The 21,368-nt window shown below is 30.2% G+C and overlaps 2 protein-coding genes across 2 annotated transcripts; one reads left to right on the forward strand and one right to left on the reverse strand.

The window, feature by feature from the left end:
- The first annotated feature begins 3,153 nt into the window (after positions 1 to 3,153).
- Positions 3,154 to 6,674, forward strand: LOC11420723 (protein trichome birefringence-like 33). The gene is made up of 6 exons (XM_003616645.4): positions 3,154 to 3,500; positions 3,725 to 3,947; positions 4,027 to 4,198; positions 5,290 to 5,489; positions 5,580 to 5,738; positions 6,074 to 6,674. Exons 1-6 carry the CDS (start codon positions 3,311 to 3,313, stop codon positions 6,411 to 6,413), a joined length of 1,284 nt encoding a protein of 427 aa, XP_003616693.2. The 5' UTR covers positions 3,154 to 3,310; the 3' UTR covers positions 6,414 to 6,674.
- A 5,366-nt stretch (positions 6,675 to 12,040) lies between these two features.
- On the reverse strand, positions 12,041 to 13,567 carry LOC11424989 (abscisic acid receptor PYL4). Its single transcript, XM_003616646.4, has one exon. The coding sequence runs from the start codon at positions 13,343 to 13,345 to the stop codon at positions 12,728 to 12,730; it is 618 nt and encodes a 205-aa protein (XP_003616694.1). The 5' UTR covers positions 13,346 to 13,567; the 3' UTR covers positions 12,041 to 12,727.
- Positions 13,568 to 21,368: the final 7,801 nt, after the last annotated feature.

Here is a 21,368-nt window from a genome sequence, read left to right on the forward strand (position 1 = left end):
GAAAGAAAAAAGGTAAAATCTATATTTATGACTAACTGTTATCGCTAAATTTAGTGATAAAATCAAAGGTGGATTTTATATACTTTTTTCTTTTCTAAATTTCCATCGCTTAATTAGTTTATATTATTATTATAGCAAGGAATATTAGATGAGTTGGGTTCCACATTCAACATGATCGTGGCATGTATCAAAGGTTCATCGAGCGTTAGTTCACAATCTTGTTGTGTTGGTTTTGGACTTCAGAATGTGTTTCTCTTAAGATATTCGATTTTCTTTGATGTTAATTTTGGTGGGTTAATTTGAATTAAAAATAACTTTCCCCTTAATTAATTTAAGGGTTAATGGTGCTTTACCCCCTGTAATATATGTTATTTTTTGTTTTCTCTCCTGTAAAATATTTTTTTTGATTTATCCCCTGTAAAATATATTTTTTTAGAATACCCCCTAATAGGTCATAAAAAAACGACTTTATTTTTTTTTTCATAATTTTTTCGTTTTTTTATGACCTATTAGGGGGGTATTCCAAAAAAAATAAAAATTTACAGGGGGTAAATCAAAAAAAATATTTTACAGAGGGGAAAACAAAAAATGACCTATATTACAGGGAGATAAAGCATCCTTAACCCTTAATTTAATCTAGTAGTAATGTGATGTCATTTTAATAATTTTTTATTTGAAAAGTTCTTTATAAAGATTAAAAACTGCAATCACATGAACCCATGAACATAGTTCAGTTGACATTAACTTTGCAGTTTGTAAGGGTTTGGGTTCGAACACTACATTTTCCGTTTAATAACATTAAAATGTGAATTTTGAACGAAAAAAAAAAAGTTAAAAACAACAATTACAAAGAAATTAAATTTCAATCAACTATGCCCAGCTATCATTAACGAAAAACTATGCAAACCCAACCAACTACGTAATACTATAGAGTATAGACTCAAGAAAAAAATTACAATCAAAGTTTTACTTAATTTCCAAACCAACGCGACCAAATTAGTGGATGGAAACGTAACCACTCCTCATAAAAAATCTATATATTAATTTACAAAACAGTAAAAGAGGGATTATAAATAATGGATAACAACAATGATTGTTTTTTCCCTAAAAAAAACAATGATCGTTTTTAAGAACAACAATAATACTTAGTTTTAATTTTTGCAGCACTTATTCAAAGCATTATTTTTTTCTCGATCTCTTTTACTATCACATTATTCTCTTTTATCTCTTTTTCTTTCAAGTCTATATACATATCGGATATCTACCAAACATTTTGGTTAGAACATATTCTTATTTTTATTTTTTTTTATAAGTTTTTAGTTTTTTTTTTCTTTTGAAGAATTATAAGTTTTTAGTTGATATGTCGTTCTTAACATTTTATATGTCCAACTAGTGTGTGCGTCTGTCAGAAACTTCTTTGTTTAGGTGAGAGTGAAAGTAACGACACAGTTAAGTTTCAAATGATAGCAAAATATTACCTAATACCTAATCACCATCTCCACCTAATTTCCAAAACCAAATTCATTAAAAAAAAGCTCAAATATATAACCGTACCTATTTTGTTATTCAGTACAATCATTTAAATGAAAAAGGCCAAGTAAAGTGATTATGATAAGCAATCTTCCACACACACACTTGGCTTTGAAGCAAAGCAACATATATAAAGCCCTAATAGTATTTCAACTTCTTCTCTCAAAAAAAATAAAATAAAATAGTATTTCAACTTCTGAATCACGCACCACCCACCATATATATTTATGTATCTCATATTTCTAACTAAAGTATATGATCATTTATATTTTCATGTTGTTTGTTGGTATAAAAACACAATTATATGTTGAGGGACAAAATGTCTTAACTTGCTTACAACATGTAAGAATGATAGTTTTTCTCCAATTATCATTACCTGGAAAAAATATTTAATGTAAATTATAAGATGTAAATAAAATTATAGAAAGTATTATAATCATGCTATTATACTTAAATTTATTTATATAATTTCATCTCGCATCTATCACTATGATTCACTTCGATAATTTCTAATCAAGTTAAAATAAACACAAATTTTACGAAATGAGAATAGAAAACGGTTTTACAATTACTTCGAGAACATCAATATTCATTCATTCAAATTGTAAAAATTACATCGATTTAGACCAATACAAATCTCAAAATGCTAAAATTAAAAATGATGAAATCATGAACAAACTCATAACATCCAAGTTTATAGTAAAAAACGACATAATGCATACAAAACGAGACAACATAAAGGTGTTTGAAATACTCATGTCTCTAGATCAATAATGTTGAAGATGCAAAAGTTATTGCTTGAATTTATACTGGACATCAAACGAAGAAAAATCGTCAATTTGAATCGAAGACCACAACAAAACGAAAAATTAAAATACTGCACCAAGACAATGAACACCTACACAACAAAATCACAGATAGAACTCAAAAGAAAAACCAAAACTATAAAAGAAGAAGAAAAACAAACAATTTTATAGAGATGATTTTGAACCAAAAACAACCTTAAATCATCCCTCTTCCAATGATGAAAAGAATGCAGCGGTTAGATTTTTTGTTGGGTACTGAAACATCTTTTTGTTGGGTACTGAAACATCTAAACATCATATAGTTATTCCTTTTTTTATATTAACTTTCTTTGTTTAAATGACATTACATACACATTTCTCTTCTATTTTTCCCCTTAGGCATCTACGATGGTAGGTATTTATCCTTATAAGCGAAAGTGCTAAATAGACATTCTCATTGTTGCATAAGAAATATGAGTATTTATAGAGATTTTTTGAAAAAAGAGTATTTATAGAGATGTGTACTTTTATAGTGACTCTCTTCAATTATTATTATATTTTAATATTAAAAAAATTAAATGATAATGATATTGAGTATTGTGAAGCCAATTTAATAAAAATTCTAGAGGTGTTAATTTGAAGATTTTTTTTTTTTTGGTTACTTTAATTTGAAGATATTAGGTGCTTATTAGTTATAACTTTTAAAAAATTATAAAATTAGTTATACGTATATGAGGGACCACTTAAGTGCCCAAAAGAGGGAACTCCATTGTGATATCTTATTTTGTAAGGAAATTGATTTTAATAATTTCATTTCCATCATCAAAAGACATAAGTTCAATCGTTTCTTGACCTTCCACTTTCTCATAATATACTAGTACATTCTATGATTTTATTTTATTTTATTTTTTCTTCCAAGTCTTTTAGAGTAAAGTACTAGTTAGTTTGCTATATTAACGTAAATAATAGTGAATTGAGTTGGATTTGGTGAATGCATGCAAATAATGAAGCCACCATTCTCACCTTCTTCCATTCTAAGAAGCAAAGGTCGTTTCTCCCCTTACCTTTTCACCCTTCTAGCTTTCATTCTTTTCGTTACTATTCTCTATGGTGAAGATTTCATGTGCATCTTTGGTGAACAACTCTATAACTACTCTAACCAAGACAAATTCTTCTCCACACCTGGTGAGTCCATTGTTTCAAAAAATCCTACAATTTTTTTTATTTTATTTTATGTTTTTTGCATCAAAAAGTATAGAGGATATATTCATACCCATAATAGAGTTCGAACCTGCGCACCAACATATTCATAAGATTTTATTATTATTAATATCTTAAGATTTCAATATATTATGTTTTTTTTATGGTTTATTTGATGTTTTTGTATTTGGGGGTGAATTATGAAAAAGAGAGGGTGAAGAAGCAGATCAAGGTGCCATTTGCGGTGGGGAAGACGGAGGAAGGGTGTGATATATTCAGTGGAAGGTGGGTTTGGGACGAGGATACTCGACCGTTGTACGAGGAATCAGAGTGTCCGTACATACAACCACAATTGACTTGCCAAGAACATGGGAGACCCGACAAAGATTACCAACATTGGAGGTGGCAACCACACGGTTGCGATCTTCCTAAGTAAGTGTTTATTTATTTTGTTTACTTCTTATTCAAGTTTGTAGCTATAAAAGATGATTTTTGTGTGACAAAAATGCAGATTCAATGCTAGCTTGATGCTTGAAACACTCCGTGGAAAGAGGATGATGTTTGTTGGAGACTCTCTCAATCGTGGTCAATATGTTTCTTTTGTGTGCCTTCTCCATCAACTCATTCCCGAGGATGCTAAATCCATGGAAACCTTTGATTCACTCACTGTTTTCACAGCAAAGGTAAATCACATGTTATCTCCGATCGAATAAAGATCATAGTGATCACTAAAGAAGCAATAAGAGTATTCATGTAGGAGATTAATAAAAGAACGAGATAATAGTACAATAGAGAAAGTAATTTATAAAGAGTGAGTTGGTCTAACTAACTCTAACTACCTATCAACTAACTCTAGTTGATTCACTTTAATGTAATGATTATAAGCAAAAAAAAAAAAAAAACTTCATACTTATTTTTTTTTTTGAAGGAAAAAACTTCATACTTATTAAAAAATCATTTAAGTGCAAATAATTTTTCTGATCACATAAAAGAGAACTTGTTCTAGTTATATAGAAGAGTCCTTATAGAATAAATTATAATACTTGAGGTTTTTTTTTTTTTTGGCGTAAACTAGATATCTTCCGCACGCAACTGCAGAGACTAATTCTCGAACCTTGTAGAACTTAAATGGACGGCAAATTCTTCTTAAAAGTTTTAACGTTGTTACATGCTCAAAGTTGAGATATATTTTAGAAATGATATTAAATAGAGTAAAAGTAGTTAATGATAAAAGATTTATAATTAGCCATGGATCATTAGATACAAATTATAGCATATTAACACAATAAAGAAGGAATAAGAGATTGTGTACCTTTAGGATTTAGGATTCATGAAGGATAGCTGAAGGATGATAGGGATGACTACCCTCATTCCGTTTAGCATCAGAATGTTCAGAATAGTTTAACCGTCTGATGAATGACGTTTAAATAGCTAAACGGCTGAGGGCAGGGACCTCTCATTGGGCTTAGCGAAATGGTCCAACCCATCACAGTCCATTTAGAAAGAATAGTCCAATCACACATATTCATCAACTAATTAGTGCTTAACACAATAATTTATATTATGACATTAACTTATAATAATTGATTATTATCAATCTATAATTGATTAATTAAATAATTAATCCAACAGTTGATTTGTTAATATTTGAGACCACTAAATATAATTAATTTTGTGTCTATATTTGAGACAAGATCTAGGAGTTAACTTAATAGTTATAACTACATAAAAATATGTACCATTTTGTATTGTTGATTTTCATGTGTTTAATCAGGAATACAATGCAACAATAGAGTTCTATTGGGCACCTTTTCTTCTAGAATCAAACTCGGACAATGCTGTTGTTCATAGGATATCAGATAGAATTGTAAGAAAAGGTTCAATAAATAAACATGGTAGAAATTGGAAAGGTGTTGACATTTTGGTATTCAACACTTATCTTTGGTGGATGACTGGCTTGGAGATGAAAATCTTGTATGTTCCCTCTTTTGCTTAGCCCTTTTCCATTTTTATTATTTGAAAATTAATTAATATAAAGTAATAATCCCTTTTCAAATTTTTTAGACTTGGATCTTTTGATGATGAAGTAAAAGAGATTGTCACAATTTCTACGGAGGATGCTTATCGTATGGCTATGAAAAGTATGCTTAGATGGGTGAGGTTGAACATGAATCCAAAGAAAACTAGAGTCTTCTTCACTAGCATGTCACCTTCTCATGGAAAGTAAGTATAATTATCTTCTCTTTCTCTAACCATCTCTCATTTCCACACTCTACTCCTTAAAAAAAATTCTCTACAATTTTGAGGATTAAAAAGAGCAATTAACCTCAAATTAACAAGTAGCATGTACACCCTCTGATCACTATTATAAGCAAAACTTTATTCTTTAAGTTTATTCAATAAATTACGTATGTAGTCTATATTATAGACTAAATATATCACTTATTCAATGAACCAAAATGTGATTTTTTGCTTATAACCGTGATCAGAATGTATACATATATTACTATCATAATACACCAGTTGTAAGTTCTAATATTTCAACAAATATATGGCAGGAGTATAGATTGGGGAGGTGAACCAGGAGGAAGTTGTTACAATGAAACAACTTTGATTAATAATTCAACATATTGGGGTTCTGATTCTAGAAAGAGTATAATGCAAGTGATTGGTGAAGTTTTGAGCAAAACAAAAGTTCCAATTACATTTCTTAACATCACACAACTCTCAAGTTATCGTAAAGATGCACACACTTCAATCTATAAGAAGCAATGGAGCCCTTTAACTAAAGAGCAATTATCTAACCCTGTAAGCTATGCTGATTGTGTACATTGGTGTTTACCTGGTCTTCAAGATAATTGGAATGAACTTTTGTTTGCTAAGTTGTTTTATCCTTGAAAATTGTACACAGTTATACAAATGTATTGTTGTTCTTTTGGATCATGGACTCTTGGATGTGACACTTTCATTTGTACACGGAAAAATGTATAGCTACGGTCATTAATCTTTGTTTGCAAAGGGTATATGTGACGATAACAAGGAAGATTCAAATCAAAGAAACAAATGAGGATTTGTGTGTAATGTTAGTAGTTGCTCAAGGAAAGGGAAAAAAAATAAAAAACAAATATATGAGAAAATTTGATTGATTTTTTCCCCCTTTCCTATAACTGAAATACCAAATTCCAAATTTTTTGTAGTTTTGGTTCTAAAGCTTGATGTTACCATAATTTTTTTTTATAACATTGAATTATCTATATATTGTAAGGAAAATGCTAACTAGTGTCACAAAGACCCTAATAGTTAAAAAACAAGTATAATGTGCATATTTCGAAAGCACTAGTTAGTATAACCCTCATTGTTGTTCACGACCATCTTAAACATTATAATTTTTACTAAATGAAGTAAAACAAACTCAAAATTAAAGACCTCGATTAGTAACCAAAAAAAAAGACCTCGATTAATTTTGAGAGCCTATGAGTGCTATTGGCCCCCTTCCACCCCTTAACAACCGATTTTTTTTTTGTGGTGTCCTGGGTTTGAACCGTAAACCTTGTATTCTTTATGCATTGTCTTTACCAACTGAGTTAAGCTCACGAGGTCTCTTAACAACCGACTTTGTTGTTATCGAATGCTTTCACATGTTTGCATGACCATTTCAATTTGTTGGGCTGCACTCACTTGTCCCATCTACGAAATGGGCCAACACTTAATACCTAACGTGAGTAGATAGAAAATTGCTATTCTCACTTTTATTTTTGCTCATTTTCTTAATTTAGCGTGAGTTAACTCACGCTCGACGCTTTTCAACTTGAGTTAACTCATGCTGACATTCTTAAAATCGGTTGAACTGACTTAAAAAATAATTGAACCGATCTTAAAAGTGCTAGTGTGAATTAACTTACACTGAAAAATGTCGAGTGTGAATTAACTCACGCGGAATTAAGGGAATGAGCAATTTTGAAAGGGGAAAGAGCAATTTTCGAGTAGATATGTTATGGTTAGTTAAATATACCTTGTAACTAACTTTTTTGTCTTCTAGCTTAGTTTGTTAGATATGAGACATTATTTGCCATACAAGTAACTGCAGTCTGAAAAATGTTACATAGACACATTTTATTTCCATACACCCTTGTACACCCCATGCACTAGGAAGAGAAAAGAGGAGAGGAAAGAGAAAGTGTGCTTGTGTGGGATCCACGTAACTACGTGTCAGATTTTTGTGTGGGTGTCAAATGATGTATTGCCACCTAAGGGTGTCTATGTATCATAACTCCTGCAGTCTAGGTGTATAAATGTTACTATGATTACTTCACCAAAAGAGTTAGAGATGAGTTGAAATAAGTCCAACTTGGTTCGTTAAAAATTAATTCAACATAAAAAACTTGACTCTATATAAGTTCGAACTTGACTTAATTCAAACTTACAAAGAAATCAATTAAGGTCAATAACTCGTCTCAATTTAAACTCATGACCAACTCGGCTTAACTCAATAACACAAACCAAATTAACCAAAAGATAAAAAACAAAAAAAAAAAAATCATATTTCTATAAATTATAAATACATGAAGTCATCAACAATCATATGTTGATGACCAACCTAGTTCATTTTTTACTGAGCTCATTTTTTTGTCTAGAAGTAATATGATTAGGTCCTCATGAGAACCGTATATATAGGGTGTAGTCATGAATGTTATATTTTAAATGACGTTTATTTGGATTTCAAAATAATATTTGCAACTCAATACATGATATGATCATTGTGTTCAAAATCATCTTCGAGCATCTTTATTGTTACCTCCAAGTCAATTTTTATTTCATAGTAAATAAAATAATTATATGAAATTAATTAATTAATAATTATGTGTGCTTGAGTTGAACAAATTAATTTGACTCATAGTTCAACATTGATTCACTTACTTCAATAAACTAATTATTCAATCGAGTCTTAAATTATTTTTGAGTTTTTTATATTTATCATTCTGAAAAACACTAAAACATTTTTATGTTAAGATTAATTTTAAAACTCGTTTTTTTATTCAATAAAACATATATGAATGTCATCTTTTTATGTGAGATCTATTTTTAAAATATACGACTCAAATAAATTTCATGTAATAAAATAGTGATAGTTAGAGAGTGTTAAAAAAAGTTGTATAAAACACTCCTCCTTTAAAAATAAGAAGTATTGATTCCAAGAGGATGGCATTCTATCACGAGTTTATCCTTCAAAATTGCTTTATCTTTATCAATTTGTCGGTTTAGTAGAAAAATTCTTGGCTTCCTTTTCCCCAATCAAAGGAAGTATGATATGGCATGATTTATGTCGTTTATCAAGCTCATCTTTGTGCACAACAACACGTCAATCATTTTATAGCTTTGTGTGCTTGCTGAGAGATGCATTATGAGTATATAAATTGTAGTAATTGTAAATCATTTTGGGGTCTTGCTAACCTTCACTCAAAAAAAAAAAAAAATTCTTGCTGACCATTGCTCGGAGGTTAATGGTTAAGAAAGCCAAAAATATCATATTTGCATTAGTTTCAACAACATTTTAACATTTAAAAAGTTAAATTTATCACTTTTCACTATTTTCCAATGTTATATTTCTATTTTTATTCCCTTATCCAATACCCCAAGAGCAATGATTAGCATTCTCCATCATTTTATATCATTTTTGAGAGGTGTATTGGAGATATGTAATTAAATTTTTTTTTTTTTTAAGAAATTAAAATGAATTATGTAATTAGATAATAGTTAATTAACATATATTAAAGCTCGATCCTTCAAAAAAAAATTAAAGCTTGATGTAACCACTTTACAATGACTTTTATTCATTCAACCAAAAATCAAATTAAATTTTCTCTCCGTTCTCTATTTTTTTTTTAGTCATTCAATTTTGTGATTTGTCTAATATTTATGACTTGTAACAAAATATTAGATTTGACATTGCAATTGTTACTTTGATTTGGCATGTGATCTTATAAATTGTACATTATAAAATTTTGATCTACTATATGACTCGTAAGTTGCACGCGGGTCTAAAACTAGTTTTTGCAATATAATACAAACTTTAGAATAAACAAAATGAAAAAGGCCCCTATTCATGCCTACTAGGAAATCAACTTGAAATTTCATCGACCACTTCCAACCTGTCTATAGGGTGAAGCTAACATTTGTACTATTGTATAATGATAATGATGAATATTATATTAAACACGACAAAAATTAGGGAGAATATATATGTTAGTTAAGATTGAAGAGGCAAAGATTCAAGGCAACTTGGTTTTTTTTACGTCTCAAGTTGAGATCATCCAACACAAGTTGCAAATTCGGTGATTTTTTTGGTTCATATCAACCATAGAAAAGTTTAACGTGACGTCGTAATCCATATTTAAATAATAGTATGGTTTCAATTCCTATATCTTTTCTTGACTAATAAGGATTCGTGTATGCCTTATGTCCAGTAAAAGTTAACAGAAGCTTCATAGAAATTTGCAATTACCAATGACCAATGTCTCCTCTCACGTTAAGGACTGACAAGTAAAACCAAGAAGCAAAGAAATTCACTCTTGCCTTCTGAGTCAATGGAAGACTAACATAAAAGGTAGACCGGCTAGATTGTCTTAGATTGTTTGGAGTGCATTTTCAAGAGTCTCAGATCGGATAGATAAAAGTGTTTGATGTGGTATTTAAGGTTAGCGGATAATTTTTTTGGGTTAGACTCTACTCATGGGTTTAAACCTTAACAATTGGTACTCTCGTAGTGAGCTGGATCAGGGAAATGGCTACTTATAAGTTGGATTAAAGTGCTCCAACGAACACTGATAGGTGAGAGAAGCCTCCAAAAAAGAAAGGGCTACTATCGGGTTAATGTCGGTAGAGTGAAAGTCGTCGTGGATGTCAGCTTTTTAAAGACATGACAATGTTAGAAGTCCCGCATCAGGTAGATTAGGAGTCCAACATTAAGTAGATAAAATTGTTTGATGTGGTAGAAGCATTGTGCTTAGCAAGTCAATCCGCACACTCGTTGCCTTGACAGAAGGTGAAAAATAACAATTCAATTTCGATGATGCAATTGGGCAATCTGACTAATCAAAGGAGCATATGGATGATGATGTTGGGCATCCAACATGATTAGATCAAGAGTCATCCAAGAATATGATTCAAGAATAATGTTCATGTGTCCCGCATCATACGCAATACAAAGGTCTTGAAAAATGACATGCAATTCGGCCGTCAAACAAGAAGTAATACCACAAAAACCAGAAAAAACGCAACAACCAATCATCATTATTATTTCTTATAATTATTATTGAGAGATCCTAACTTAATAATATTATACTTATTGTGTTATGTTTCTCCAAATAAAATGAGAAATTTAAGTTTTTGTTGTCCCACATAAGTAATTTAAATCACACCACACACAAAATCACTCTTTCTTAAAAAAATTGTTACAAAGTTACACATCTAACCATTGTTCTCAAAATCAAGATTTTGCTTCTGATAGAAAGAGGATATCAAAATTGAAAATTGTAAAATCAAAATCGAGGATTTTATTAAACTACATTTATAGGATCCATACAAGATAGAAAATTCGGAAAATCGCAATTGAAGGATTCTACCTAAATGACTTAAAGTTAAAACATAGATGATACATCAAATCATACACATACCAATTCTATGGATAAACCCTCATCATATTGACACCTTCATCTTTATCAATTTCATTATTTCATCCATCATCACGCATCATTTCCATTTTCACCTTCATTGTCTCTTTCTTATCGAACAAAATAAGAGTTTGACGAAGACGGTGACAGATGATGGCAACAAAATGGAAACGATTGAAACTGAACTCAAAATTGACCATTAAAAAAAAAAAAATAAAAAGGTCTTACTAACGAGTGTCCTAAGGGCAGTCATTAAGGATACTCAATCAAGAAACTATTCATTGGAAAAACTTAATATTTCAATTTTCGATGCATAGAATTCACAAATTTCTATAAACCCTTACTATTTAAAGTTCCGATAGAGTGCCCTTAAGGCACACATTATCATTTTCCATTAAAAAAATGCCTAGAATCCTTCACAATCGTGTAAAAACCTACGATTTTCCAACGATTTCATGTGATTTTGTTGGGACCTTACCACAATTTTGCATTTTTTTTTATTCTACTATCGATTGGATTGAAGAGGGTGAGCAAAATCACAATACCATATAATTTTGCAATTTTGATCGCGATTTTGACAACTATGCACCTAACCATTATAGGTATGATGCGGAGATTATGAAACTATGATGGCAAAGTTCTTTTTTTTTTTTTTTTGAGAGATATGATGGCAAAGTTTGTTAATATGCGATTATATTAAATATATAATTAAGTTTTAAAAGATAATCTTAAATCAAAATCGGTTTCATTCTCGAGCAATCAAACATGTCAAAATTAATTTTACATTTTTAAAATGAATTTTAGCTCGTTCAAAATTATAACAAAACATACACCAAATTTTACAAGTAATGCAAGTATGCGAATAAGCTCTCACTTCATTTCAAAACTAACCAAAGTTACAAGAAAAGGAGGAATAACATGAATACATATGACTGTCAAGGGAGTCAAGAAGTGATCTGTTAATTAAAATATTAATCAACCTATTTTCTACAAATCAAAAAATAAAAGAACACTAATGACCATTCATCTAGTGCAAATGAAAACACCAGCTTTCATCATTCCTAATGAATGGTAAAATATAAATATAAAAGAAGATAGAAAGAAGGGAAAAAAAACTACATAATAGAACTCCATATATACCAACATTATATCAAGTATCAACACATGATATAACATCATATATAGTACATTAATTCCACCATTGCAGTTTTCTCTAATCTTCCCCAAAATAACCTATTGATTTATCTACCCAACCCACCCCCAATTTCCAATACAGGCTTACAGTATCAACATAATTACATATGGATCCTGATCTGAAACCTGTATTTGAAACAAAAAAACTCAAAATAAAAAATAAAAAAACTATCTTTTCCCATCTCTGATATTCTCGCGCACCCTATACGGATTATAAAATCCGGAAAAAATGGAGAGTTTTAAAGGGTGTTTTACACTTTTCGAATTATATTATCCGAAATTTGAAGGATGCGCGAAAAATCAGTAAGATGGAAAACGAAAACATAGAAGAGAGCTTCTTTCATTTCTTCACAGTTTCTCTGCGATCTGAGCCAATGACTGCAAATTACACCGAACAATGGTATCAGCAAAACTACATGTTTCTTCCTTAGTGTTACCCTGTGGTACATCAACAACATATGATTCAATGACAACTGTTCCTCCGTTACCATCACCGTGCAACGTTGTCACTGACCGGTAATTCCTACACCTATGAACACCACCAACAACACTGAAACTAATAACATGGCGTTCTTCATCAAGAATATCCAACCTCTCGGTGCTTGAAACAGCAGGTAGACCGGAAACAAGTCGAACTTCACGAAGAGCACCAACACGAATGCCGTCACCGGAGGCAACTACGTTGCAGCTTTTAACAAAGTGTTTGTAGCCTTGAGGATAATCAAAGCGGCGGACGACTGACCAGACGGTTGAAACGGAGGCGTTGATTGTTTGGATCACGACGGAGTAGCATTGGTTTTGTCCCACCACGTGCATGTGGTGGTCTACAACCGTTTCTGGAACAGAAACGGTTGGTTTTAAAGAAGAAAGCGCGTAACGACACGCTTGAATTTGTTTCGGACAGTTAACACCGTTAGTAATAGCAGTGTTAGAGTCGAACCGTTGGAATTGAACTGGTGAAGGCATTTCTATTTTGCGAATGCACGAGTATTTTATTAGTAATGAAAATAAAGAAGAAGAAGATTAGTTATGTGAAGTTAAAATGTTAGATTAGATATATATGTGGAGGGTGAGAGAGGGTTTGAGAGGCTATTATTTTTGTAACACAAGTTGGTGGTATTTAAGACTAAATAAGAGTTCTCTTTCTTTTTCTCTTCTTTTGTTGTTCAAAGAGACAAAGAAAATAAAAGTGAATCATAGTTGCTATTGAATTAATTGAAGCAATGACATTACGCGGTGGTTACATGCAAGTGGATCAACTTGTTGTTTGTAAGAATGCAAGTTGCATAACATCTTTAGACTTGGTTTTATCAATTACATTTATTTATTTTATTTTATTTATATCAAAGTGCAACTTTGCCGTATTTTATGTATTAATATTAATATTAATATTTTAAGGTTCACTTGCTAATGAATATTCTCTATTTTATTCCACCAACTTCACCTTCTAGTACCACCAGTCGTTGCAATGTTTCATGTTGTTGTTTATTTTATATTTGAGAAATTCTTTTTTATTTTTGGTGGTGTTAAAATAATGAAAGTCATGCACGAATTTCAAGGGTATCTTAGGAAACGGATAATGTTTGAAGGAACAGTCTAGAAACTCCGGCGGATAGGCAAGTTGCTTGCGATATTGTATTCATCAAGTGATAGAAGTTTATCAAAAGAAATCAAGTGGTAGAAGCGGCACGCATATTTTGAAATTTATATATGAATTAAAAATGCTTGGGAAACATTTTTCTCTTGTCTAATTTTGAGAAAAAGAAAACTAGTTGTTGGTGTGATCACACAATTGTAAGGATCTATAAAGGAAAAAAAAAAAAAACCATTAGAAAGGACTAAGAACATCCACACTAAGGCTCTATTCATCTAGGTACTCTTAAAAGACCTAAATTAGTGTGGTATAGATAATCACATTAAATTAAGAACAATTTTAAAAGAGTTAAAATGTTATTCTTTTCAATCATACTTGTAATGTTAACATCAAACTTCTATACGGTATGATACCTTTTTTTTTTTTTTTTTTTAATCTAACATGTCGGGAACTACCTATGTTTTTCGTAAAGTTTTGAGGAGGCTCCCCGCATCCTTGATCCAACACTAGACACTACTCCCACTCTTTCATAAAGTTGAATCAAAATACGAAGGAAAATTATCACATAGTCTTAAAACAATCACACATGTGAGTTTAGACATCACATTTCCACCTAAAATCTTAAAATATTTAATAAATGAGTCATCTTATTTATATATTGTTCAATATCAACTCGTCCATTCAACATGAGACATCTAACTCACATTTAACATATCAATAATATTTCGAGTCACCTCTTTATCTTAGTGTTTTATCATGAAACATCTCAACACTTCTTTGTTGAGTGCTTGTTCTTTAGTATTATTACATTTTGTGCTTGATCGATTGAACAATAGATTTAGATGTGTTATACCAAATAATGTTATAGAACATGTTCAATTATTTTGTAGTCCATGTTTAAATAGTAAATGTTACATGCGGTTTGAACGACTTGTGTTTGATCTATTTAGAAAACTCAAAATACTAAGATGTTTCAACTAAAGGAACTTGTTAAGGATAATATTACTGTGTCCATTAAAGGGTTGATTTACATTAATGGTTGGTGTGATCTAGGCGTGACAATGGATTGGAATGGGGACGGATTTTATGTTTCCCGTTACTCCTAAATATTTACATGTTATCTTACTTATATTTAATAAGGATGAGAAATTGAATTTCATCCCCGTCATCGACAAGTACGGATATTCCTACCTCATTTCCGTTTCTGCGATAAAGAGATGATGGTAATCAATGTTTATGGTGATGGAGAAGAAAGAGACCGGGGAAGTGAGATATGGGAATTGCACTCACTCTTTCATAAAGTTGATCAAACACTGGGAATTGCACTCACTCTTTCGTAAAGTTGAATCACACTCTGATATCGGTCTAGAACACCGAAGTAAATTGTTACATTGATAAAAAAACAACGACAAATGTGAGTTTATACATCACTTTTTTTACCTAAAATCTTAAGATATTTAACAAATTAATCATCTCATTTATATGTTATTCAATATATACTCATCTATTTAATGTGAGACTTCTAACTCACACTTAAAATATCAATAATATTTCGATTCATCTTTATGTGTTAGTGGATTTTCGGCGAAGCTCGCACAATTTACGAAGGGGCCAAATATTAAAAAGAAATAAAATTTATTTTAAAAACTAGTATATTAAAGTTAATCAATAAATAAAATAAATTTACAATAATTTTTACTTATATTTAATGAAATGACAACGAAGAAAATAAAAGTTAAACAATAGTTATTTATAAAAGTTGAGCTTTATAGAGTTGTAAGAACTAAAATTTATCCATAATTGACACTAAACTAAATATATTATCAATATTTGTTCAATATCATCTCTTTTTAAACCAACAAAATTGTTTGGAGTAGCCAAATAATATATCAATGGAGTAGTTACATATAAACCTATACTAATTTTTAAGTTTTTCTTATCCTTTTGGTTGCCAATGCTGCTTGAACGGTTGAACATTAGTTAGTTGTGTCATAGCGAATAATGTGATAGAACATAGGCTTAATTGATCTGTCAGTCCCTGAAGAAGAAGAAGAAGATACGAAGAAGAAGAAGACAAACCTGAGGATCTTCTTCACCAGCCATTCCCGTTCCTTCGTTCTCACCAAGTTCTTCTGATGTTTTTCGCTTTCTCTCACTAAGTTGCACGTTCTCTCTCTACGTTTCTGGAAAACAAAGAGTTATGCCACGTAAATGCCTATCTGAACTGGACTTAACGTTTTTTGAAAAAATATGACGGAAAGGACTAGATTAGGTAACGTCAGCTAAGTTAAGGGACGCGTTTGACAAAGTTAAGATTTATGAGACCAAATTGAATAAAAGAAATAAGTTAAAGGACTGACAGATCAGTTAAGCCTAAAACATAATAAGATGTTCAAATAGTAAAGTGTGCCGTTTAATTTTACATTTTGTCGGTCAATAACATTTTGTGGTCCATGTTTATTTAACTAGTAAAGTGTGCCGTTTAATTTTACATGCGGTTTGAATGACTTGTGTTTTCAACTATTTAGAAAACTCAAATGAAAAGAGTAAAATGTTTCAACAAAATAAAGCTGTTGAGGATAATACTATACTACTGTGGCCATTAAAGAGTCGAGTTACATTAATGGTGGACAAATTCTACATATGTGTTTGGGATGAGAGTCGTGCTTTATTCATATTGGTCGTAGGTTTTATTTGGACGTGGAGTTATAGTTAGTTTGATTTTGGTTTAGTTTTTTTTTTTGGTCAAGTAAATGTGTAGATTTTAGTTTAGTTGATTGTATAGTTTGCATTTAATTGTATCTTTATCTTTGGCACACCTTGTACAATAAATAGTTTTTACTAATTTATTTCTCTAACTAACAAGAAAAATTCGAACCAATTTTGTATTGAAAAACGTATATTTAAAAAAAAAAAATTTGAAATAATAAACTAATACACTGCTGTATACCCAACACTTCTTTCATTTCTTCTTTTACTTATTCAAGTCTTAAGTAATATTCCCTCTACAAAAAGTCGTGAGTACTATTTCTTTTGCCATTAAAAAAAAGTATTTTTGCCATTTCTTTTTACATATAACTTGCAGCGTATCTTTTAGAAACAAAGAGATATATCAACTAATAAGTTTTTTTTAAGTCAAACTAATCCATTAAAATTGACACAAGAAAAAATAATAATAATTTTTTATTTATTTAAAAAATGAATTTAGTATAATATACATTTTGTAAAATAATAATGATTTTTTTAACATACATATGATCAATAATTATACGGTTTGATTAGTGATTCGTTGATTTGACCAATTACTCAGTAGAGTCGAACACTATTTTGGTTTTAAATATATAAAAAATGGTTTTTTTTTTTTTAATTGACTACAAAATAATTAAAAGAGGTTATGATTCAATGCTCATTTTCTTTTCTCTCTTTCATTATTCAATGGTCCAGTCTTTGGAGGAAAACAATCAATACAATTTTCTGAAGAATACAATTTTAAATTAGCCACTTGATTAATATGGACCAATTTTTTTTTTGAAGGATAATATGGACCAAATTGAAAATTGAATATAGAAGCCAAAAACTCTTTTGAGTTGATATAATAGTGTTGGTTTAAAACCTTAGAATGTGTTCATTTTAAAATCTTATTTTAGTGGATAATTTAGCTTCTTCAAAACAAAAAACAAAAAAGTCAAGACCTATGTTCTTTTATAAGCAAAATATTTTAATGATTAGAATATATTGGGTGGTCAAAATTTTGTTACAACAAGTCAAATCAAATATATTGAAAACATATGAGGGGATTAATCCACAAATTAGAAGAAGAATAAGAAGAAGAAAAATCTTGGTTCTACCTTCTCGACTAATTAATCAAGACCAAGACAATCGTATAGTCTTATCTATCACCTATGCATTGTTATCTACTTCTATATTGAATAAAATATCGCGATGCTCCAACCAAATACACAATAGTGAAGTTAATCAAATCAGATATATCGTCTTTTTTTTTTTTTTTGACAAAATGAATCGTCTTCTTATCATTCTTCCCTTTACAAACCACATTAAAGATTAGAAAATTATCAGCCATTTCAATTCCGCAATTTTTCGCATTCCATCTCATTCATTTGAAAATCAAATTACAAATTATCTTTGTTTTTGGGCAACTTGCGAGTAAATGGCTAGTAGTTTCAATTTCATTAAAACATAGCACCTAACATTGTTGATGCAATCACGAAAAACTGGCTATTCTCCATAATTATACTCGGGTTGGTAATTTGTCTTGGGATAATCTCCAACCAAACACAACTATTTTTTTGTGCTATTGAAGTGTTCCACAACCACTCAAGAACTCCCAACATTAAAATCATCACGAATCTGCATATTTTTCAACGTCTGATAGGATCCTTTAATAGTAAAAATGATGTTTCCATCATTCATTTAAATGTATACGCCACTCGATATTGTGACTGCACTCTAGAAAATTTTTGTGTCAATTCTTCAGCAATAATAACCTCTTCATGGCTTCAAAATCTGAACCAGCCTTAGGACCACTCTTAGAACATTATGCGTGAATTGAAAATAAAAAACTCTAGACTCCCACTTTGGTTAGTAGAGTATATTAGTGAGTGTGAGTTGAAAAACACTAGTCTTACATTGCTTAGTTTTGATTAATTTTCAACATTATGTAAGGAGTTCTCATTTTCTTTCCAAAACACTTACGATGTGTTTAATCTGTTTTATTGGACAGAACAGTGCAAGACAGAACAGCACATCACAAGGCAAAATAGTATTGGATAAATTTTTATGGTATTGAATAATTTTTTGTCTAATACGATTTTTTGGTAGAGAAAAAGTTATTTTAGTATTTTATGACAAAAATTTGTTTTGTAGTTTAGTGCGGAACAAGAATTTCAGTTTTTGTCTTGTCTCATGCCTCCAGTTTGTCATGTCTTTGAAACAATTTTACAAATCAAACGCAATACAACAAGAGTTGTCCTTCATTTTTTTTTTAGCAGATCAAACACACCATTTATGATCCACTTTTCCCTTTTCTTTTTTGTTTCTTCAATAATTTTATCCTTTTGAAAAAAATTTGTCCCTTAATTCTAAGAGTGATCATAATACCATATTAGAGTGATCATAGTCAGGGATGGATGCAGGGGAGGGCAAAGGTGAGCTCCTGCCCCTCCCTCCCCCAAAACGAAATTAATACTAATACATTGAAATAAATTTGGATACATTAAACTTTTTTAGTTCAATAATTTTTGGTTTCTATAAGTTTCTTCTACCGGAGAAAATCGATACTAAATAGGACTATCTCTTTTAGTTGAAATTTGAAGAACTTTAGTTTGTCATGCGGTAGAAGTAGAATGTTCATTCAATCTTTTATCTCTTAAGTAACAAACATTGGACACTTTTATTATTTTCTGTCAAATTTTTTCGTGTCTGCAAAATTATATTATAATTAAAATCTTTTTAGCCCCTTGTCTCATAAGTTTTTGGATCTGTCTATGATCATAGTACCATAATAGAGTGGTCATAATATCATATTAAATCGGTCTTAGAACCATATTTAAGTTTTAGAACATACCTACATTGCAATAGGACTTCAAAACTATTATAGCCTCACTATTTTGTCTTGAGGACGTCGTGGTTAATAGTCTACTAACAAAATTTTGGGCAATGTTAAGAAACATCTTAAAAAAGCGATATACTCCGTGACTTATCACAATAGTCTCTTCGATGGCCGAAAAGTTATTTTTAAAAAAATTTAACTATTTTTCCAACAATTTTAAGACATTTCATTTCTATCATGTTTATCGAATAGCTCGGGTTCCATAGTTCCTGACTATAAACAATTTTGGTTTGAAGGGAGTCATTTCATAATATGGCAACAAAGGATGTTGTTCTTCCTAACAACAAAAAGAGTTGGTAATTTTTCTAAGGATCGGATCTCAATAGTATTTTAAACGTTTGAACAAGAAGAAAAGGATAAAAAAAAGCTAGAGATATACTCATTTGAAATGACCACTGTGAAGTTTTTGTTGTCTCGAACAAGAATGCTAGAGAGAAATTCGCATGGTTGGTACTGAAGTCGTCAGGAAAATTATTCTCAAGAATGTGATGCATAGACTCCAGAGATAAGAAAGAATATGATTTCTGAATTTTTAATAGGCAATGTTATGTTCACTAAGACTTTAAGAGAAGATTTGTACATCATTACTATAAATGGTATTTTTGTTTGGAAAGGGTATGACACCGATGACATATTCAGATTAAATATTGATACGAATAAAATTTATCTTTTTATTTACATGTTGTGTATTTTAATATTTGACATGTTCGATTTTGTCATGTAAACAAGTTTGTAATTTCAAACTTGAGCAACTTTAGTTTAATTGCAAATTTATTTGTAAATGATTTTTAAAAATGTGATTTCTACATTCAAACTAAAATAAGCAAAAGTTCACATAAATAAGTGTTTAGAGAATCTAACCTCTAGACTTAATACATTCTAGTTCTAATATATGTAAACTTGATGGCACCTTGACCAAAAGTAGTAAAATATATTTGATCACTTTTATTGATGATTGTTATGACTATACTTTTGTTTATCTTATGAAAAATAAAATTAAACCGCTTGACATGTTAAGATTTTTGTAATAGAAATTAAAAATCAATTCAATAAAAAGGTCAAGCGATTTCATAGTGATAGAGGCACAAAGTATTATTTTCACATATTCTCCTCAAATGAACAGTAAAACTAAAAGAAAGAATAGAACCTTGATTGAATTAGTTGTTGTTATCATGTTTGATTATGGGTGCTACATCTCTTTGATGGGGGGAAATTTTGTTGATTGTTTTCTTCATGTTAAATAGAGTCCTTAAGTTTGAGAAGAAAAAAAAATTCTCCTTATCAAATTTTGAAGAAAATATAACCCTACTTAACTTTATTTTCGAACTTGGGTTTATCTAGTCTATGTTCGGATCCGGAACTCCAAGAGAGTGAAATTCACTAGTAAAGCATATGTGTGTATTCATTAGGTATGCACTTAATATCAAACCATACATGTTTTATGGTATAAATGTTAGAGTGATCGGATCATAAAATCAAACGATGTTGATAAGGAGAATTATTGTTTCCGTAATGGGAAAAACAACAACCGATTAGTCTAACCCATAAATAAATTATTGTTTAAATTTACATATGAAGTTTGATTCAATTTAGTTTTCGAAAATAAATATGAATTAATTCAAATATTTCTAATGATATGACATAGTATATAATTGATTGATAATGTAAACCATCTTCACACTAACAGAATATACAAATTAAATCCAAAAAGTACAAATGAAGGATGAGTTTTAAAAAATATATAGTTTGGCAGTATCTTTATTGTT

The sequence above is a fragment of the Medicago truncatula genome, chromosome 5 (assembly GCF_003473485.1).
Source record: "Medicago truncatula cultivar Jemalong A17 chromosome 5, MtrunA17r5.0-ANR, whole genome shotgun sequence".
Taxonomy (NCBI): Eukaryota; Viridiplantae; Streptophyta; class Magnoliopsida; order Fabales; family Fabaceae; genus Medicago; species Medicago truncatula.